Source organism: Cephus cinctus, unplaced genomic scaffold, assembly GCF_000341935.2.
Source record: "Cephus cinctus unplaced genomic scaffold, Ccin1 Ccin1_scaffold0269, whole genome shotgun sequence".
NCBI lineage: Eukaryota > Metazoa > Arthropoda > Insecta > Hymenoptera > Cephidae > Cephus > Cephus cinctus.
In genome coordinates this window covers 42337-64392 of record NW_014332979.1, presented here as the reverse complement: position 1 = coordinate 64392, position 22056 = coordinate 42337, and the positions used below count along the sequence as shown (strand labels likewise).

At 36.4% G+C, this 22056-nt stretch overlaps 1 protein-coding gene across 2 annotated transcripts in view; it reads right to left on the bottom strand.

The window, feature by feature from the left end:
• LOC107265996 (chromatin assembly factor 1 subunit A-B) overlaps positions 1-14679 on the bottom strand; it is a 39388-nt gene extending 24709 nt beyond the window's left edge. For both annotated transcript variants that reach the window (XM_015736017.2, XM_025083250.1), the window contains exons 1-2: positions 14314-14679; positions 9178-9443 (exon numbers count right to left, since the gene is read on the bottom strand). In XM_015736017.2, the coding sequence (XP_015591503.1) occupies positions 9178-9426 (249 nt within the window). In that variant the 5' untranslated portion in view covers positions 9427-9443; positions 14314-14679. The remainder of the gene's footprint in view (positions 1-9177; positions 9444-14313) is intronic.
• Between the last annotated feature and the right edge of the window lie 7377 nt (positions 14680-22056).

Sequence of the window (22056 nt, the reverse complement as noted above, 5' to 3'; positions counted from 1 at the left end):
ACCTTCTTCTTAGGCGAAGCCTAACCTAACTGGTAGACATAATGGTTCAATTTTTGTTCGTAGAATTATATTTTAAGCTCCGTAGTGCTCAGTTTCATACCCACTGAATTTCTCAATTATATAAAGATGGCAGTATTGCTGTTTTCCATCCCTCCCTTCTCATAGTAAAATAGCGTGAGTCTACCTAAGTTATTAGTTGCGAGTAACTCAACTAACAGCTAAACGAGAACAAAGGTGATTTTCTACCTATGATTAAGTTCCACGTGTACACATTCAATGTTTGTTCAATTAATTTATATTTTTTGTTCGATCTGTTCCTATTTTCATCAATTAGGCCGTAGGGCCTATTACCTCAGGGGCGAAGAACGAGTATTACCGTCTCGTGAAAACTTTGTAAATTTCACGAGGAATATTTCGGCGAATCGATGCTGGACTTTTCACAACCCGTAGATTTGCTGGATCCTCCTAGAAGGCTCATTTATAATGAACAGAGGGATCCGTCGTCCAAAAATCAGATGTTTTACGATATCTGTCACAATCGATCATGTCTACGAGGCTCGTGACCAGATGCATTTTATAAAAGCAAAATTCAGTTTGCGTCAGAATCATTTATAAAAATCTCAATCTTCCTAATAAAGGCTACATTTAATAGCTTACGAAAGGTCATTATTATTCTTACGGTCTTTATATATAAGATTTTGATCCGTCTGGCTGAGTTTTAATAACTGCATGATTGTACAATATTATTCGTGATATCTTGACAATCGTCATTTTACAGTTAAATATTTTATATAACGATGCGATAATGAATGTAGGTACGTGTGTGAATGCATAGATGTTGATCCTGTAAGGAGTTAAATAACTCTGTCTTTAGACATTCACATTAATGACTTACTTTATAACGAATGTAAAAAAAAAATGTTAATCTTAATCTATTAACAATTTTCCATAATTACCGAAAATACGTGCTTACTTGTTTCTTTTTTTTTTTATTAAAGTATCATCGTCTTCATTTTTCTTGTAGCTCCTGTTTTCTTATTTTTCTTTTTAGTACTTCCTCTACTACAGGTCTGATCAACTTACTCTATACTGTCGACCATATGAAATATGATTAATTCAAACATAAACGTGGCAAATACTGTTATCAATTGCGTTTTTTCACCTGAAAACAAGTTACTCGAAATGAATGTCCACGTAAATCTGTACCGTCCAAAAAACATTGAACTCCTGGACCGGCTAATACCAACCAGCAGAGCAGCTAAGGAATAGTCGTAGAAAACGTAAAGCAGCAAAGCATTTCCGAAAGAACAATTTCTTTTAAAAGAAGCCGACCTCACGACTTGAGAAACCCAAGTTAGGCTATTTTCACGCGAAGGCGTCAGCGTCGACAGGACAGCCCTACCAGCAAATTGTGACCCTCGAGGAAACGACGTGAGCGACGCTGTGAGAAAAAAAAAAGTTCCATCCTTGAATTTTAACCGCGGGCTTTTCTTTCCCTGCATTCTCAAGTGAGCGAATAAAACATGCTTCCGTCTAATTATCGCGTTGTCGTTCCACCTTGCGATTTCGCCTCAAATAGCAAGAGGCAGTCCAAGGAAAGACGAAGAAAAGAAATATAGTGAAAAGCGTGAAAGCAGTCGACGAAATTTTTATCGGCTTATTATTGCGCGGTTGCCGCAATGCAGAAGGCCGTTCTTCAAAAAGCACTGTAGTGAAAATTCTCAAAGTCCCCTGTTATACGCTCGACGGTCATTCCACGTTATAACGACATCCACAAATTATCTCCACCCGTGTCTTCCACAGAGGTACTAATTCCGAAAGTAACTAGCAAAATATCAAACCCGCCACAATTCCCTTTATAACATAAATAATGTCCAACGTTCAATACCGAGTGTTCCCACTAAAAATAATTTCATCATTTCGCAAGTAAACCTTCAGTATATTTCCAAGCTGAGTAATCCCTCTGGAAATGCCGTACCATAACAAAGGTTCAGATTGCAGCGCAGTTTTTCCCGTGAGACGAGCGAACGTTACTCCAATGGTTCAATAAACTCGGTAGCATCGTTTGAAAAATTAAGTTCACCACGTCGATGGAGACAGACGTCGTCACCGTCAGTCCGCAGTCTATACTCAGTTTAATGGCGTATATGCTAAAGTCCATATACCGGGTGTACTTCGGCGTTGACAGTTCTCGCATGCGAAAGGGGCGTAACAGCAGCCTCGTTCGACCCTCGACTACTCGGAAGTAGAGGGACACGGACACCGAAGGAAAGTATGGTGAACGGAAGTAGAAAGGGAAATGAAAGAATAACATGGAAATGTAGAAATTTTTTTATTCGCAATCTAAAAGTTTGACCTTCGTCAACTTCGAGGAGAAATTCAACGATATCTAAAAGGACCGTGCGGAATGAGATTTAAGGGGCAGTTAGCAAGCAATTAGCTCGGTTTACACTGGACGGATGAAAATCGATCTACCTTCGCAAGCTCGTGCGTTTACACAAAGGTAACGGACCGTTACTATGTGCCATGGGAAAGTACACTTTCGTGCAGATTATACGATAAACTTGAATTTCTCCAATCAGATATTTCGTTAAGGTAAAGCAAAATTCACGTAACACGTATTTATGCATGTTACGACATTTCTTTATAGTGACTAATATATATCACCTTTTGAGCTAACCTTTGGAGTATATACGTATAAGTAACGATGAAACAAAAAATTTTGTTCAGTATCATCACGCAAAGTTGTCACATGAAAATGAGACGTACAAAGTAATAATTTTTTAAAATATATTTTAAATATTCGATTTCAGTATCGATTGATTAGATATTGACTATTTCATAATTTTGATCATCAGACGGAGAACAAATTCAAGGTGCAGTAATGTAATACGTTGACAGCGTAAGCAGCGTTGCTTGCATCTGCATGTATGATACAATGAAGCCAGAAAATGTTGCTTTGCCGTTAAAGAGAGGACGGCATAAGATGGGGGTTGAACGTATTGTGACGTCACATTATTATTCTGCTGCATGAGAATCCACCCTGATACACACAGGTAGAACTGATACGTGTGCGACCTCGTGGTCTCTGGGAGTGACGCCCGAGGCACATGCCTCATTAACGCGTCTCGCAAATGACGTGATCCTCCATCACGTCTGCCATTCTTTTTATTCCCATTTTCGTTTTTATCCTCCGTTCGCGTCAGGAGAAAAACTGTTTGAATAAAATCGAAACGTCGTTTCACAATGCCGTCGCAACGACACAATCGAGTGGAAAACGATCAACGGGATCTAAATTGTATCGCTTTAAATGAGGTGCTTTGGGTTGCCTAGGGACGGAAAGGGGATTTTTAAAGGGATGAAAAAAAAATATATGTTCTAGGGTTTCGTGACGGGTACGGATCTTGACAAAAATCTCATGCATATAAACTTGTGCCATGGATATGTGTATGTGTAAAATATTAAGTTTTTTTTTTTGAATTTTTATTAACTTTTTACTAGAGTACATTTTTTAAACATTATTCTAATTATTGTAGTATCATTGTTAAAAAATAAGAACAAAGAAAGACGAAAAGTATGAAAGATGCATAAAGAAGAATAAAAAGAGACGTTTTATAATTTCGAGAAAAAAAAAGCGTTATTGATCATCTGACCGAAATATTGTATAATTGCGTCAATTTGTGATTGTTTTACTAATTGCGCGTTATCACTAATTCGATTTCCTATAACGTATCGCACTAGGCCGTACTAGTATGGATTCAATCTTGTATTCACACATGAATATTTATTATTATCTGCGTTTATTTCCTAAAAATAATTTCAAGAAATAATTCCTTGATGGATTTCCGTGAAATAATTTTCCTATAAAATATTAACAATGTTTCATTTTCACAAATCCCAATACGTTGATCTTTTAATTAAAAGTGTATCACTCCACTCATTATGTTATTATATTGTACACACTGCAGATTGGTCTGATATTACAGTCTTCCAACATTGTACGTACAATGGATCCTTGCGTACATAGATTGCAGACGATATTACTGCTGCGCACTACGTCTAACCTTCTGGATAATGGTACATTAATGGAGCCTATGAGTTATCCCTGCGGCAAAATTACTGATGTCGTAGCAAAGGTTAAATAAATAAGTCCGACAGCACTTGCGTTACCCTCGTCAACTTTTATCGGTCCATTAACGTACGACGATCGTAACGCAAGCGTAAAACGGAACTACGAAGCATCGCTACAATGTTATACGGACGTTCTCGCAAATTTTCCGACCTTTCTGCTCCATTTCCGCACAGTAACACCGGCCTGCTACGTGCACCGTGTACCACGTACCGCGATAGGATCGTTTTCTTTTAACGAAAAGAAAAATTGGCAACGACGAAATTTTGACCTTTGACTTTATCAGAGTCCGGAGTGTAATTGAAAGAAAGACAATGGAGCAAAATGACAAAGAAGAGGGAAAAAATGAAAAAAAAATAGTCGGAGGATTTTCTTGGCAAAATTTGTGTTTGCGCCCTGCCAACTTAAAGGATGTAAATACTGACATGGATTTGTGGGGAGCGGCTAAGCTGGTTTGAAGGCGGTTATTATCGTTCTTAAAAATCAACATCAGGTAAGAAGTGTGATTAACAGAGTCGTGACGAAGGGTTATGAAAGAAACATAATTTTCGCGATAAGGGTGGCTCTTAATTTTGTCGAGGTATCGGTATAGGTGAAGGTTAGAGAAAATAGTGGTGCGTGAATGCAGCTCCTTCCGAGGATCAAAGTTCGTGCGAGTGACGTATCGAATGCCGTTGCAATGTTGGATGTTAATGAAGGGTAGAGATGAAAAAAAGGTAAAGAAGTTAAAAGTGTAAATTGAGATATTTGTAATAGGAATAATAGACGCAACATATTATAAAAGAATTCTATACTACGAAATGTCTGAAGACGGATACAAAGTGATAGAAAATTGGATTTAATATGAATTTAATTATTTTTTAATTTTGAGACTTTTTTTATATTTTACCTAAAATCGTACTCCAAATTCTCTTTGAAATGGAGGAGTCCGAAGAAGCGTATTTTCGAAGAATAGAATAAAGACAACAATATACGTTTATTAATTACTTTTTATAATTTCAACTAATACCAGTTTGCTTCTTTAATTTATAATCTCTTCGAATAGTGGCACTTGTCAATAAAGTTTTTGGTATTATTAGTTTCAATATAGAAGAAATGAGTCACAGGTCATCGACCAGACAACCGCACATAAATTATTTACCAGAAAGAGGGTGAAACGTAAAAGCTGTTACAAAAGAGGGTAAGAAAAAATAATAATGTTCCTTTTTCATATATGTATAATTACTCGTGATATAAGGTCAATCGATGTCAAGTGACATAAAAAAATTATGTGATGAGAAAAAATTTCAAAATAAGTTTTTGCACTATCAAAAATTAATGTCGATATCTGCTGTCTACCCTTAACAAGCAAAGATTAAAATTTTCCTTATAAGTAATAATAGTTTCATAGTGCCGTCACGAGTGCAAAACTTCGAAGAGTTTCTAGTATTTTTTACACGAAGTACTCGAGAATACAGAAAACAAGTTTCCTGCTATTTTACCTCCAACTTCCACCCCGCCAATCTGTCTCTTTCTCTTTCGGGTTCGATATGTTGAACGATATAAAATGAATTTTCACAAAATACGTGAATACACGTTACTTACGTACCCATACCAGAGTCGTTACAATATTTGAATTATTCAAGCAATTAGCCGTGTTAGCTATGTCTTTGAAAATGAGTATAAATCACGTGTTTTTATAATTCGCCTCCTAGTGAAATCCCTAAACGAGAATCTTCATTTATGTAGAGATATTGTTTTTCCCTTTGTTCTCTGCTCATACACTCGATTCGATCAATTCTCTCGCTTCGAGACCTTCAACGTCTGCACCTTAACACGACGACAGATCGTATCTTCGTAACGTCAAGTTAGCGTGAGCCTTATCACGATGCTTAATGGCCTCTTTGTGTTCTCGGTTTCAACGTCCAAGTTCTTTGTTCTCAGCTCAGAGCTAAAAGTCCCAGTTTGTGTAGCTCGGGAGTTTTAGATTCGTGGCCTGCTCGAGGTTTGTGGCAACTGATCGCTAACAGACTACGTGGCAATATGGATTGCTCGAGTCAAGGCTGCCTCTGACAAGGTCTCGGACTTTATAGAAACAGGTTAGCGCTTTCACCGCAAAGGGAATTTACTACATTTCCCACGATTTCTTTTCACTTTCACTCGAGCGTTTGTCGGACGCTATCAGATTGCAATGATACATAAGACGGTGGAAAGAAGAAGAAAAAAGAAACTCTATAGGGAAACGACCTATCGGGAAGATCGAGCGATAGATTGAATAGTGTAAAATATCGTGACGCCACCCTGGATTTGACAGGAGCAGCACTAGTTTGGAAATACTTCAGATTTTAGTTGCTCTCTGAATATTCATTATTGGAGAATAATTTTACATTTCCGGAGAAAATACAGACAGATTGTTTCCGGTTGGATTAAATGCATAATTAATTTTCATGAATATCATGCTACCAGGCAGAGAATTCGTTCTGACACTGATCGGTCATCAATTTCCTAGTTTAGAAGGGGAAAAGAAACTGATTTAAGTCTTGAACTTTGTTCAAAAAATTTTTTCAAACTTTTATCATTTATTTTTCTTCATCACTATTTCGAATTTTATCAATTGTTTGGTTTTAAATAATATACTGTCACTTTGTTTCTGAAAGACAATTTTCAGTTAAACGAAGCGAACCAATGCTAATAGAAATGATTTAAACACAACACCAACTATACCTGTCAACTATACGCATTAGTAACAAGATAATAAATTTATCGCTATTTAGGATAAAATCGGTATTGATAGTTGCACAAACAATCACAACAACGATTCTGATTGATCCATGATAAACTACTCATCATTGTCACGTATAATGCAAACTGTAGACAAATACATTCATAAAACCAGGAAGAGAATAATGGCTGCTTGACAATCTAATCCTCTAACTACGTAAACCGGAAGTTAAAATGTCGAACAATACCAACAGTATCGGTTACCAAACTAAAGGACGATATATAACAACTACATCTCCATTTAATCTCCATCCTAACAGTTACTTAAATCCGACAACAGTAATGGTCAGATACCCGTACGTGAGGTTAGGAATCGGCTCAGAACTGGACTAGCGTATGTTAACCATCAAGCTGGCTAAGCCGAGACAAATCAATACATATTCAGTATTCGCCAGGCAGTCCCAAGGCTTATATAGGGTGACCAAACTCAATGCTTCCTAATATAAATGTTCAAAAGTCGTATAAGCTGCATAATAAAAAAAAATGGCCTGACATAAAAAACTATAGAAATACGTCACAAGCTCAGCTTACAGCTCATGCTCGATTATTATAACGTTCAGGTATTTTTTGGAAAATTAAATAAAAGAAACGGTGGAATTTCTCATATCCCTGAATGAAGAGGAAGTTAAGCGCAGGAGCCACTTGCCTCTTTCAACAAGCGGATGTGAGTACCTGAAAGCGCATTATGACCCTTCACTGTCTGCCGGAGGACACTTAATAAGGCCTCGAAATATACAGAGATAAAACGGCTTTACCCTTTAGGAAAGAAGGTACAGAGACTTTCCAGTGAACGATGATCGCGTTATCTTCGGATAATTGAATCTCTCTTTCTCTCTCCTCTCTCTTTCTGTCCCTGTCTTCAACGTCCTCGCCTTCCCTCATCAACACCACTGTACCTAGACTCCGTCCGGACCTTTTTTCCTCTTATTGCGATGGAAGATTTTTTTATTCGCCATCTTTTTTATCTCTAGCTGTAATTTTTGTCCCGTGCATCTTATACTCATTTTGTTAGTAATCGCTGTAAGGTCTATTGGAAACTACCTTGTTATCAGTTCCGTCACACCTTGCTCTTGGTATTTGCTAATGAGGTGTAATATGGCCACGTGTGCACAGATACGGCCGGATAACCCTTAGTTACAAGGGAACTCGAAAATCTGATAACCGGTACTTTGACGATGTGCAAGCATACTTGAATTAAATTGGAAAAAAGATCCTTTACCTTATCGTCCGTCGTGTTGGCGATGGGCGAACTGGAGGACTGAGTGGTACTAAATGGGATAATACTGGCCTTTTATAAAGAATAGATAGCGCGACGAGTGGAGTTGATTCTTATTGTGGACGGTCGATCGTAAACTCGGGGAGCCATTAAAACATTCAAGCATTATATGCATAGATAGGTATAGAATTATTATGCCCAATTCTGGTCATTATTTCATTTTTCATTTCAATTACGCTCCGTCTCAATTATCTGTCGTTGCTTGAAACCTATATTTTGATGGTTTAACGATATCAAGGGCATTGATGATATTTACGCCAATTTGCCCTATTTAATCAAGTATTCTATTCATGCGACTTGATTATAAAAAAAATATACAAAAATGTTGGACGTTTTAATTATCCTTTGGACTCAGAGAAACCTTCATATTTTTTATGTGTATGTATTAGCTTAAATAACCTGTTTATTTAAGTTTATTTCAGTTGATCATTTCGGCCAATTCCAAGCATCTGTATGTCTTATCAACCTCCGGATTGCCTTTGTATAAGTGCGGAACTGATTGCTAGTCTTTCGTTACTTATTTAAATAAACTATGTCACTTAAATATAATCGGACCTCAGGCAATTAGACTTTATGCACGAAGTTTCAAGCACTGACCGTTTCACATAACCTTACTGTGATCCAATCGCGTTTGAGCGCCAGGGACGTACTCAGGGAGACTAGTCTTCCTAGACGCGCCCAGATAACCCCACAGTTTATCGACAGCACTGCCACCCCGCTGGCAAATACTGTCAGTTCCAAGGGTTTACAAACAACAGTCAGTGCGAAAGGTCGATCAGTGCCAGAGGCGTCAATGCCTGAGGTCATACAGTACATAAAAAATTGGAAAAACCTGACAAAAGTATGGCTCTCTAGATGTTAATTAAAAAATCTGCCATTTTTGTTCCAGGTTAAAGTATTGGAAATAAATTGTGTGAAAAAAGAAAATGATAGTTTAAAGATACAAAACGTTCGTTCCGATCGATTACTTATGCGTTCAACAAGAAATGCTGTGTCGTAAATATCCACTTACGATTTTATGGTGAAGATGCTGAAGTTCCCTTTCGGTGACTCTTCTGCGAGAGAGCTCACGCTGCTCCCGTCTGTATTGACTGTACTTGTAGAAGAGATACATGCCAGGAAGTGCCAGGACGACCAAAGGCTTCATCAAGCCTGCCCTACCAGTTGGACCCCGTTCTCTTGGCTCAGGTGGCTCAACCAGACCCTCCAAGTGTCCTGCTCCCTCGGCCACTTCAGCCACTGCTGCACCAGCTGCAGGCATCTTGATTTTCTTTAAATCTATAAGAGTACAGAGATTTTATGAAAAAATCGTTACTTGAGAATAATTTGTTAAATTGTAAACTAATTCAATGACTATTGTTCATAAGAAGCTAGTATATTCAGACAAAGCCAATTATACGCAGAAATTATTGAGGGCTTTGCTACCTTATATAATATATAGACTTTTGTTGATAAAAATAATTTTAAATAATAATATATGACTTGCAAATTCTAATCATACTCTTTGCAATAAATGTATCGGCTATTATTGTATATATTTCGAATTTTTTAGTTATTGGAGATCGTTTTAGTTCTATTAATTGACAATATTGAATTGGAATACGAGACGTAATATTGCCTTATCTATGAGCATTGTTGTTCGCCTTATTGAACAGCTCAGCCGTTTCATTGTGTACCGGTGCGTCCCTCTTTGATAGAGTGCATCCCTATGAGTGACACCCATTACTGTCGAGAGGATCGGTAATTCGACGAGGAATATTCCCGAATATAGAATTTACAGGCAACGCTCATTTTCGAATTTACGTCATCATAGTGTAACATAAAGCGAGACCCACTTTATACTATTGTATTATTTATCCTTTCTGTATGTTCTTTTCAGAAATAGGATCGCACTATCGATTTACGAATGCGATATACGAAAAAACGTCGATCGTTCTACATTTTAAAAAAGGATCTACTTGTTATTCAAATTTAAAACTCTTCAGTAGTAAATGTCTTCAATTCACATAAAAATAATTTTTATGATTAAAATCGATGAAAAATCCCCCAAAAATACTTTATAATATATCAATTCAAAAATGATTTCAATCGCATGGTAATTTTTTCTTCTTTCTAATTGTTTCAAATAATCATGCTCGATCCATACCAAAAAATCCAAATTTATTTCTAAACTATTATATGAACTTTGCAGAAAAATCTTTACAAATCAAAATAAGTGAACAAAAATGCATATAATAACGTTAAGAAAAGGTTGCACGGTGTCTTCGCTAGGATTAAATAATAATGAACCTGGGACCGCCGAGATACAAGGGTGTAACGTAATTTTTAATTCTCTCGTTGACTCGAATGAAATTCCGTAATCTAATTGCAGTTCGTTCACCGACTATATATAATTCAGGAGTCTACTTGCTGTTCTATTCTTAACCGACTGCTCTAGAAATACTCGGCATGTTTGCTATATTATGCAGGTCGTATACCCACCCTTACCTTTCCAGATGCAAATGTGTGTACCCGTTACATGACTTGCGTTACTTTCAACCAGGAGCCACCAGGTAAACCAGAAATTTCATTATTCATTGAATACACGTACATATACATTACAACAAGTTTAACATTTCCTGCTGTAGTTGTGATCTTCGCATCCATTATTTTTATTAGTTGCTGTTACTAGTATTACCATTAAAAAAATATATATTTTCTCCCCTTCCTTCAAACTCTTAACTAATCAATTATTTTTCTAACTAACCTTACGGCACCCTGCTCATCCAAGTATCAAGTCAACAAGTCAACCCAGACAACACGTAATGTCCAAAAGTTGTCTCTGAGGCGTCTAATGGCACAGAAGTTGGTTTTAAGACATCTTAAAGATGACTTTTGGATATCTGTGTTGTCTGGGAAGGTTAGTTTATAGAGTATTATCGCGTTTTTTGTTAACGAAGTGAAAACGACGTTTTTCCAATACTAGTATGAAAGCTTCCCTTATTTCGCGTTGCAATTTTTCGCGTTCTGCTGACTTCTGCAACCGATGCACTTACGATAAGGGTTACTCGCTTTGCTGATCTATCTTGGCAATTATATAAGAAAGCTGAATGACATGATCTCCAGAATCAAGAGGCTTTTAAGTCTCCTATGAAGTACATATGAGGTTATTCAGTCTCTTATTAGAATCTCTTATCACGGCCCGTATCGAACTTCAAAGTATTCGTAGACTGAGCTTTCAGCATCCCATTATTCTTTATCATAATTTAATCTACAGCTACGTTTAGCTTAAACGTATTATTTAAATGAAAATTTAATTTGAATTTATTTACTACGAAAATTCGATTTGTTATTAAGAAAAACCGACAACAATGCTTTATACGTTATTCGATAAGTATATACTTTATTTATAATTATTACTGGAGATGAAAAGATGACACGTGATAGAGCAAAATTTTCCTATAAAAAAACTGTTATTTCAAGTTACCATAAATATTACTTGAAACCACGGAAAATAAATCTTCTTAAATACTTATTATTCGGGTCCGACTATTTCTTCAACGTTTACTATTGTTACGATACGTTTGTATACTTGAATTGAAGTATCTTACGCAATCATGTTACTTTGATGTGTACATATATTCAAGTAAGATTCGATCATAATTTGATCGATTCTGCCACCTGGCCAACACGTGGCAACAGTGCGAGGATTTACAGAATTTTACTTAGACACATTTTTTTGTTCCAATAAGTCGCGTCTAATACTAGCTTTTGGACTATAGGAGAAGTAAGACCATACCCGGGATAAAGAAGAACACAAACGTAGACATACTAGTTGTAAAATTAATAAATTCATGAGCACAGACCTTAAATAGGAAAACCATATGCAATTTTGTTTAGGACCGTCAATGACGTTGGCTAAGTCTTAGTATGATACATTTCACCTTATTTAAAGGAAAATTATACCGATATTTAATATTAGTTATGTAGAAGGTTTAAACATACAGGTCGTTTGTACGTTCAATAAATATTCTGAGACTACATTAAAGGGACTTTACTGTTATATATTGTATAAGCTAACATGATACATGTATACTACCTTGATTTTAATACCATTGAAACAAGCAAGAGGAAATAATATTTCTAGCGAAATAGCTTGTTTTTATAGCTTTATAATAATTATACATATTCATATCAACGAATAGGAATTGTATGGTAATTGCAACGTTGGATAGTTCTTCAAGGGATGCAATTTGCCAGTAAATTCTAAGTTTAAAACTTTCTGTAGGAGAGGAATGATTGAAATCGTTATATGTACTTCGTACATGATTTTTGCATAGCGAATATTTCGGCCAGTAGTTTTACCTTTCTTAATTTATCGATAACAACCGATAGCATTCTATTTTCAATTTGAAGACGATCGATTGTCCATTTAACCCGTATATTCATAAAAATCCTTTTATCATTTTATTTTTTTTAATTTTCATATACGATTTCTTTCCTCTGCTCGTGTCTACGCAAATCTATTTTTTTCTATTATTTACCATATCTAGCATTGATCTCTTTCATGCAATATGAATTATGCAGAAAAGGTCAATGATCCTTCACATTGAATGGCTTTAAAGAATTTCCCACTCTTCCTATTCATGGGTACAAAACGAGTATGGAAACCAGATTATTAGAGAATTATGAATCCAAAGTTTATGGTTAAATATCTAGCATACAGCTACTCTGCTTAATTTTGCATTTGAAATTATCAAGTTTAGTATAGGATCATTGTACAATAGCCATTCATCTTTTAAAGATAAGCTTGTCAGTAAGATCAAATACTGAGTCATCTATGTACTACATAATTTTTAAACTATGTTATATTAATAGAAAAATTGTTAATATGTAAAAAAAAGTTCAATGAGAGTACTCATTAAAGATTGATTATATAAAAAACTTTATTTAATAACCTAATTCAAATGGAAATAATATACGTATGATTTATACGCAAATATTTTGTTCTGTTTAATTTACAGAAAAATCCCCACGGACAAATTTTCCGTTTTTTCCCCCGTAATCAATAGGTATTATTATTCCTTAACAATTACATTGAGCGTTTGACATTATCCGATGATCTGACGGAATTGATATACCTTTACCTTGACATGAGGAAAACGACGGTCGTGGAACAAGGACAGTTACAGGATAACATCATTCGCGATAACTCAGTACAAGTGGACCGTTTACATTGCTATTTTTACGTTTTACGTTATCACGCGAATGCTGCTTGAGCTACTAGTGCACTAATGCCGTCTAATATCTATTCGTTTGCCAATGCTCCTGAAGTGTAACCATTCTTCGACCAGACAGACTTACGAGGATTGTGCGAGTATAACGACTTAATGACAATGAAAAAATAAACAAAATAATTATCATAAACGGATCAGGGCAAATAAATAGTGTCTGTATGTTTGCATAACTTTTTCATAAATAAGACAATTTCGTCAATCACAATATTTTTTGGCATACGATCGCCAAACGTTTGTAACCAACAGACTCCGATTTCCGTCTTCTTAGTCTGGAGTAACGATTCGTTTAAAGTATCATAAGAAATATCAATAATCGAACATTTCGATGATACCTAAGAGCGGAGTAATGAAAACGAGAAAATATTAGCTTAGATTCGTTCGTCGAAAATTTTCGATATTTTCTGACTGCAAGTTTTTTCTTTCCGGTTGCACCATTTCAAAATTAACATTTTCGCGTGTAAGAGCTGTGCATTGACTGGAATATACACAATGATACTTCCCGCGGCATCAGTATTTCTATTTAGCATTGCTACTCCTGTTATTGTACCTTACAGCGTATTGTTGAACAAGAAGAAAGAAACACCAACTCTTCACTCAACATTCCTATGGAATAAATTGACTGGCCGTGAATCAAATGCATTCCTTGTTACGTGACTGCAATTAATCTCCAGACAAAGAAATAATGCATAAAGAATTTTTATAATATTTTTTTAACACATCACCCAGTAGTAATAGCATAACCACTATGAAACCATCAATCGACCCTGTCTTCGTCGCATGAATTAAACTCAACGTGCACAAACGAAAATCTCCGCCAACCCAACCGACAACCAGATACCAAATTCAAATATTGAAAATTAACAAAAACTCACCAGCAATGTCTCACGGCACAGAAATCACGCTCGATCCTCGCAATACGTTAGAGAATAAAAATCGATTTGACAAATCGTGAACGGGAATCACTGCGCGTTATCCGGAAGAGAAATAAAAAAAAAGAAAAAGAAAAACCGTTGCGCGGGCGACGTTCCAGTTGCAGCAGCAGCCGCCGCCGCCGCCACTGCAGGACAATGCACGTGCAGCCTGTACCCAGCTGCAGGGGTTGACTGGCAAGTAGATAGATGCACTGGGAAGCTGACTAGCGGGGGTACACGATAGTGCCAACGTTATCCCGATTCTTAGCGCTCGTTATCGAAGGGGTAGTGCCGGCGTGGTGGCCGGGCAGCCACTGAGAGGCGACAGCGTACGCGGGCCAGCAATTCTGTCGGAGGTGGAGGATCGATAAAAGGAGGGCTGGAAAGAGGAACGTGCACGCTGGATGAGGGCGATGGATGGTGCGGGGTGGCATGAGGTGGACGGAGAGGGCGCAAGCAAGAACAGGGAAGAAACGGGGGATCCTGTATGGGAATCTGTGCGTCACCTCTGGATATTCCTTTTACCTAAATTCGGAGAAAATTCGACAGTCTGTCTGTATAGTGTTATCATTTAATTGATTTATGGTGGGAGTTTGTTGGGCATATTTATGATTTTGGTGGTTATGAATCATCAACTTGAAGTTATATCTGGGATTTGTTTGCCTTGATTTTTAAGTCATACATATAGGACAATTAGTGGAATTAGTATATGATATTCAGTGCTTATGATAGATTGAATGGGAATCGATTATTTTTTTTTTATTCTGAATAAGCCAACATTGATATTACGGTTTATGCATAACTTGATAATTATACCCTTTAATTATTTCTTGAGCGGCTTTGATTAACACTGTGAACCGTACGAAGCAAATAAATTCAAAGAAATTAAAAACTGTGTTTAATTATATTTAACGTGTATCCTTTTTAGAAGTTGTTAAATAATAAAAAATAGTCTCGAGGCACCTGCCAATTAAGTTTTGTTAGTTAAATGAAATATAGAAAAAGGTGACCAAATCCAAAAAAGAATATTATGATGTACAGAACTAGATTTTAAACATACCTTTTGATGCATTATAACCTTTAGTTCTACTTGGTACATAGCATAAATATATCATACATCGTATATACTATGTTTGCCATTTTCCAAGAATGCACGGGATCTTTGGCATTTCGGACGGACTCGTAAATTCGTCGTCGCGGAAGCTTTAATATACGGATGGAATTTTCTTGGCAAGAAATACAAACCAATAGAGATACAACCACTTCGACACGACTTTCTTGACAAAGGTAGTTACAGTAAAGCCGCTACATCAGTTCCACTTTGAGGGGACTTATTTACCATTCGGGTCGTAAGGAGATGGCCCCTTAAAGTGAAACTGATGTCCCGGCTTGATTATAGTACAGTTACCCGTTTAAAAAAAGGAGCCAGTACAAAAAGTCTGGAGTATATTCCCAAGCTTTGAGTTATAATTGAAAGCCAAGAAAAGGTGTAAACAAGAGGAGATTGAATAAAAAGAAAATTTCTTTTTGTTATAATAGCGAACACGTGCCGTTCTGCCACGAGATTAGTGACACGGTTAACAAACCCAGTAAACTTCTAAAGCTGAGCGAAGGTCATCTCTAGGGTTCAAAATGGCCGAGGCATAAGGTGTAGGAAGGGGTGTGTTTAACATACTGAAACACGCTAGCCACCCTACTGCTCCTGAACAAGCCTGATGTCGGATAAATGGCAACTCGAAAATTTCACTTCTCCACATGGAAATGGCGACCACCGTACAGAGGCCATTGTGTTGTTCATCGAGGCTTTTTTCTTTGAACGGAAAAGACCTTGTTTCCTCTCACTTATTTTAGTGAAAAAAATTATTTCAGGTATTAATATACATAGTATAGCAATATTTAATATTCTTCCGCGTTTTGCCAACATTTCTGACTGGTTTACATAAAAGAGTCCAGTTCCCAAGGGCGTAATTTGTAGTCTTCATCCTTCTAAGACACCCTTCTTAAAGATACTCAAACTTATGTTACTACATATACCGTTACTTAGGAAGTAGACGCCAAGTAGATTCGGTCTGATTAAATCATTTTTTTTCTTTTCTTACTTATCGTTACATCTCCTTTGATACCTTGTACCTATGATCATTATCAAATCTTCATTAATATTTATTTTCGTTAATATTAAATTGCAGTAACCCAATTTACAGTAATTTTATTTTTCTGATACTTACGAAATATTGACAAAAATTGAAACTTAAGTTTTTATTTCGATCGATACAAAACTCTGAGTGATTTTTTAAATAATTTCTGACGTAAAGCATATTATGAATTTATATGAATGTAGTTATATAATTATTAGGAGATTGCTATGAAAAATATTTAAACCGCTAGCAATAACGTAAATAATTAGTATTATGAATTACAATTACCTGGTAGGAACAATCAACCAGTATCCATTACTGTACAAAGCAGATACAGCGAACTGTTAATTTTTTTTAGAAGCGTACAAGCGTCTCAAGAGAAAGTTTCGATCTTCCAAATATCCATACTTTCTCATCAAGAACTTTTCTCTTCGCGAAACAATATTTTTTAAAAGCAGAAACTATATTCTCTACAAAGTGGATACGACAGTTTATCTCAATTTTACAACACATATTTAAGTACATGGCATTAGAAACAGTACAAAGACTTTATATTATTTTTATACGTAAAAAACTTGAAAGAACGCAACATGCTCGAAAGTAGCAGAAAAAGAACACAGCTAGGTATGTAACCTAATCCAAAAATAAGTGGATCTTTGCCGTATACCAGAAACGTTGGAAACAAGCAATTTAGTCCTCTGCCGCGTAAGGATCTTTCGACCGTACACTACTTTCCCTCTTGTCTTTACACTCTGAATTTCATTCAGTGCCGTAGCACAATAACGTGGAACCCTTGGATTTGTCAAAATGTCAATTTTATCTTTAGGACATCATCCAATCGCTTGCAATAATAGAAATCGTTGAGAGTTCGGATAAGGCGTACCATACAAGGATCAATCTATTTAAAAATTTTTTTTTATTACTCTGAGCACGGACTAACCTTTTATCAAGTCTTCTTTTTCTTTCTTTTTATACAGACTCAATAAGATCTCGCGCAAGTTTTCTATGTTACTGGATTTCATTCCTTAACTTGTGCTCGGGCACAGCTGCTCTAAGGAAAGAGTAGAGGGTGGAGGTTTTATGTAAAAAGAAACCGGCGTATCGCTAGGCACATGTGATCAAAAGAAGAACTCACCTGGAAGATGGAATTTAATGATTGGAAGCAGTTCGTCAATTACTGAATTGAATTTTGCGTGAAAGTAACCTAAGGAGGAATTTTATTTTTCTTTAACGGCGATCACGTGGTATATATGAAAAAGTAAAAAAGTACATCCGGGTGAATTTTGTTAAAAAATTTTTGTATATGTATAGAAATCTTGATATTTTTATGATATTCATTGGCGCGATATGATTATGATGAATTTATAAATATTTTATCGATATATAAATAATTTATAAGGTAATTCTAAATATATTAATTCGATACCCTAAAACATTATCCCACTGATAATGTATCTGATCGATATATTAAAAAAAATAATAATAAAAAGTTCTCTAATTAAATATTAGTTTCTTATTAATTAAAATAAAAATGTTTTTTTTTAGTAAGGAAATAATATTTTGTGTAAGTATGGATTAAGTTTATAAGTTTTATGTAAGGATGGCTTTACTTCATACACGACAGTTGTTTCTCAGATACGTAATATTGGAAGTGGCGATGTGCTGGAAAAGCGAAGGCGGAAAAATTCTTATATTTTGTTGGGATTTACGCCGATCTGCCAGCACTGTGTCAAGCCAAAGCTTTTTAAAGACGCGATCTCAAGAAAGTACGAGACGTGAAAAGCTGTTGAAAAAGCCGCTTTACTAGATTCACTTTCTCGCCTTCGCGAAAGACAAAACTCCAGCCGCATTCAGGCAGCGCGATTAACGCTACGTGAAAACGCTTCTGCGTCACTTATAAGAGCGAATTATCCGATCTTGAGACACGAATGAATTCTGTTTGGAGCTTGAAACCAAAAAAAGGAATACACGAAGTTATTGCTACGAAGAATCAATATTGGGTAAAATGTTTTGATGCTTTTTTAAAATTTCAAGATCTTCTTGAATAGCGTGGGAGAGTTATGAGAAAATGTGAAAGCTTGTTTGTTTTTTTTTTACTATCGAATGGAATGTCTGTGTATCTTATATGTCAGTTAAAATATTATGTAGGTCAATAAATAAATTGAGATAATTGTTAATTTATAATTCTATCTAGGTATAATTAACAGCATCCAAAACAAAATAGAAGAATAAATTCTGTTTCGAACATTAACTACTAATGTACTTTTTTCAAATATACTTTTTCATATTTCAAAAATTACGTTTTCACATATAAATATAATTCCAACAGTGAAACGTGACATAACGAAATTCGCTTTATCAGAAAAGGAATCTGAAATCACTTTTAAAGGTGCAAAATTTATTTCCAATGGCGTTGACAAATGTAAAATTTTAACACTTTGTAATCGCATAGCAAAGCAAAAATGGCACGATTTTACAAAAATGCCACGAGTCCCCATTTATTGAATTCTTGGTGGAAGAGAAGATAGCACCAGCACTGCTGTTTTTCATGACGTTTGACCCGCTTGCGTGGGCAGAGTGACGTCACTACTGGAATGTCAGATCAATGGTCCCTAGGGGTTGGTGGCACTGCTTCCACAGTGGTTGCTGTAGGTATCTCCTCTTCGTCGTCCTCCAATCCCTTTCCCGACCCCTCTTTCGTCCCTCTAGCACCCTTTTCACCCTATATCCACAGAGACCTACACCCTCGTCTAACTACCCACACGAGTTTTGGGGATGAGGTTGAAAGAACACCCCACCACTGACGCGTTACCGATGCAACCCTCTGAAAGAAGAGCTAAAAATAGTATCTTTCGTGTGAAAAGGTAAGTTCGAGAAGGTAGCTACCCCTTTGCCAAAAATTGTAACACCTAACAAATTACAGATAATAGTATTTTTTTTTAAAGATTCTCGTGCACATTCATATAACTAATATAATGACAATAAAGCAATATAAGAATAATTTACAAATGTGTTTCATTTATTAACATTACAAACGCGTTACTTTACGCGTAACAATACACGTTATTTGAGAAAACTATAAATTGTCCATCTCCTTAATTAAAATTTCAGAATCAGAATTATGCATTTCGAATATTATACTTTTTCTTGAATAGAGACTCTTTATATCTGGATGCACAATTTATTGTGAAGGGGCGTATAATGCAATCTTATAATTCACTGTATATGTTCTACCGTGAATAGGCAAAATTATGGATAGGATGAGTATTCCCTATAATAGTCGAAATGAGTAGTATTCAACAGTGAACGTGATTATTGGCTTTGAATACATATGATCCGTCTGCAACAGGATATATCTATTTCTCGTGTTCGATATAGGTAATCAGGAGAATAGATGACAGGAGAAGAAGCGACCAACATACAAATTGATTAATAATAATAAGCTTTGAACTCGTGCTGTTTAAACTTCCCAAGCACTTTGTATACTCTGTGACGTCATTTTTCAACTCACTGGTTCCCTTTGAGTCGCTACTTTGCTCGGAAGCTAAGTTCTCGGGCTGATTCGCATAGTTACGCCAATGCACTCGCAAAGATTTGTTACTGTTCAGTTAAGGTCGGGGTATTCGAATCTGCCGTGGAGAGGTAGTCTCGACGTACCGATTCGTTAAGGAACGGTCTCGATTTGGTTTAAAGGGACGACTCGAGGAAAGGAATAAGAGCTATCGGCTATAAGGATCTCGACCAATCAGAACGATTAGTTCTCGAATGTTACTTTTACTATTGTCAATTGAATGCTTTAAAGCAGTCTGTCCTGGGACACCGATCATGGTGCGTCGGGCTGTTGATAGTTTTTTAGCTGGATTTCCTATAAGGTGTATGAAGTTCCCGCTTCTGTAGCTTTGGCGTTGCTCTCGCTATATCCAGAAAATCCTACCGATTTTTGCGTGTGTTTCGGAGGTGCAGTGCCCACCTGAGCGTCCCCTGTATACAGTTCTCGGGCTTCATGGATCAGCTGCACCAGCTCCGGTGAGAACTCCCAATTTATTAATTGGTGGAAGGATTTCGAATTTACAGATCCGGTTCGGTCCGATACGTTCTCGATCAATTGCTCTTTCTTTCCGGTACTATTTGTCTGACTCCGACCCTGTCTACCTCAACCTAGGAGTATGAGCGCCCGTGCGTTTCCTTATCCGTTCGCTCCCGTTTGTGCATCCAGTTGCGTTTGCTGATTTTACGCGACCCCAAAGATCAGCACCTACGGATGCATATCTCGATTTTGCGCGTCCATATAAATTTAACAAAACAGAAATATTGCAATTGCCCGTATAAAATATTATTAGTCACAAATGAAAATAATTAGTTAATTATATAAAATCAATATTAAAAATTGATTACAAAAATTTAACGATATTTCAGAATTCCATAAAAAAATTATCAATCCCCATTTATATCCATAGCAACTAATCTACGCCGAACCATAGAAATTCCAAGGGAACGAAATTGTCACAATTGCATAATGCAATATTTATACCATCCAACTGCGGCCAAAGATCATCGAGGCGGTCAAACGAGTCTCATTAAATTTTGCGGGCACGACGCCCGAGGGTTGGATAAAAATAAATGTGTTTGAAGCATCATCGTCGGCGACGCCGACGACAGCAACGACGACAACGATGTCGTCGTCATTAAAATGAGCAACGCGGCGAGAGGAAGATGGCGGATGAGGAGCACTGCCGTGACGTCACAGAGGGTTCAATGACGTCACGGAGCGTTCGATACACGAGGCCGACGCGGTGGGGGAGGCCTTAACGGTGAGATGAACGTCAAGAGAGCTGAAAGGGGTGGCTGGGCGAGGAGGGCGAAGGGGCTGGGCAGGGTGAAGACAGAGCAACCTCTAACAAGAGGTGGATAGAACAAGACGTACCCTCTTCCTACCCCATGTTTATATCTAAGTGTATCCACTATGCCCTTAGGTACGTCCATACAATTCTTTTCCTTTCGTATTCCTTTTTTTTCTCTGTATTTCTCCCTCTGTCTTTCTTTCCTCTCTTTTGTCTTCTTTTCGCTTACTTGTTCATAGACGTATAACTATTGTATGGTATAGAAAATAACTTTTCGCTGCAAAATCTGAGGTGGCTGGGATGTTGTACTTCAATGAACTTGTCTTTTTTTTCGTGTGAATAAAATAACGAAGAAACAGGTAAGATAGAGGACGAAGAGGAGATTGAAGAAACACTTGAGGATTTTTTGACATTTTAAATATATTTTCTACCGAATGCTATTCGTGGGACTGAAAAGTATTTTTTTTTTATTCATGAGTATTGCGATGAATCATACAAGAGATTTGATTATCGAAAAGGCTAATGAAGCGGTAACGACGAATTGGTGGGATTGGACAAGTGGCTTTTATTTTCGGCTTTTCTTCGGTTTTTTTTTTTTTTTTTTTTTTTTTTTTTTTTTTTTTTTTTTTTTTTTTTTTTTTTTTTTTTTTTTTTTTTTTTTTTTTTTTTTTTTTTTTTTTTTTTTTTTTTTTTTTTTTTTTTTTTTTTTTTTTTTTTTTTTTTTTTTT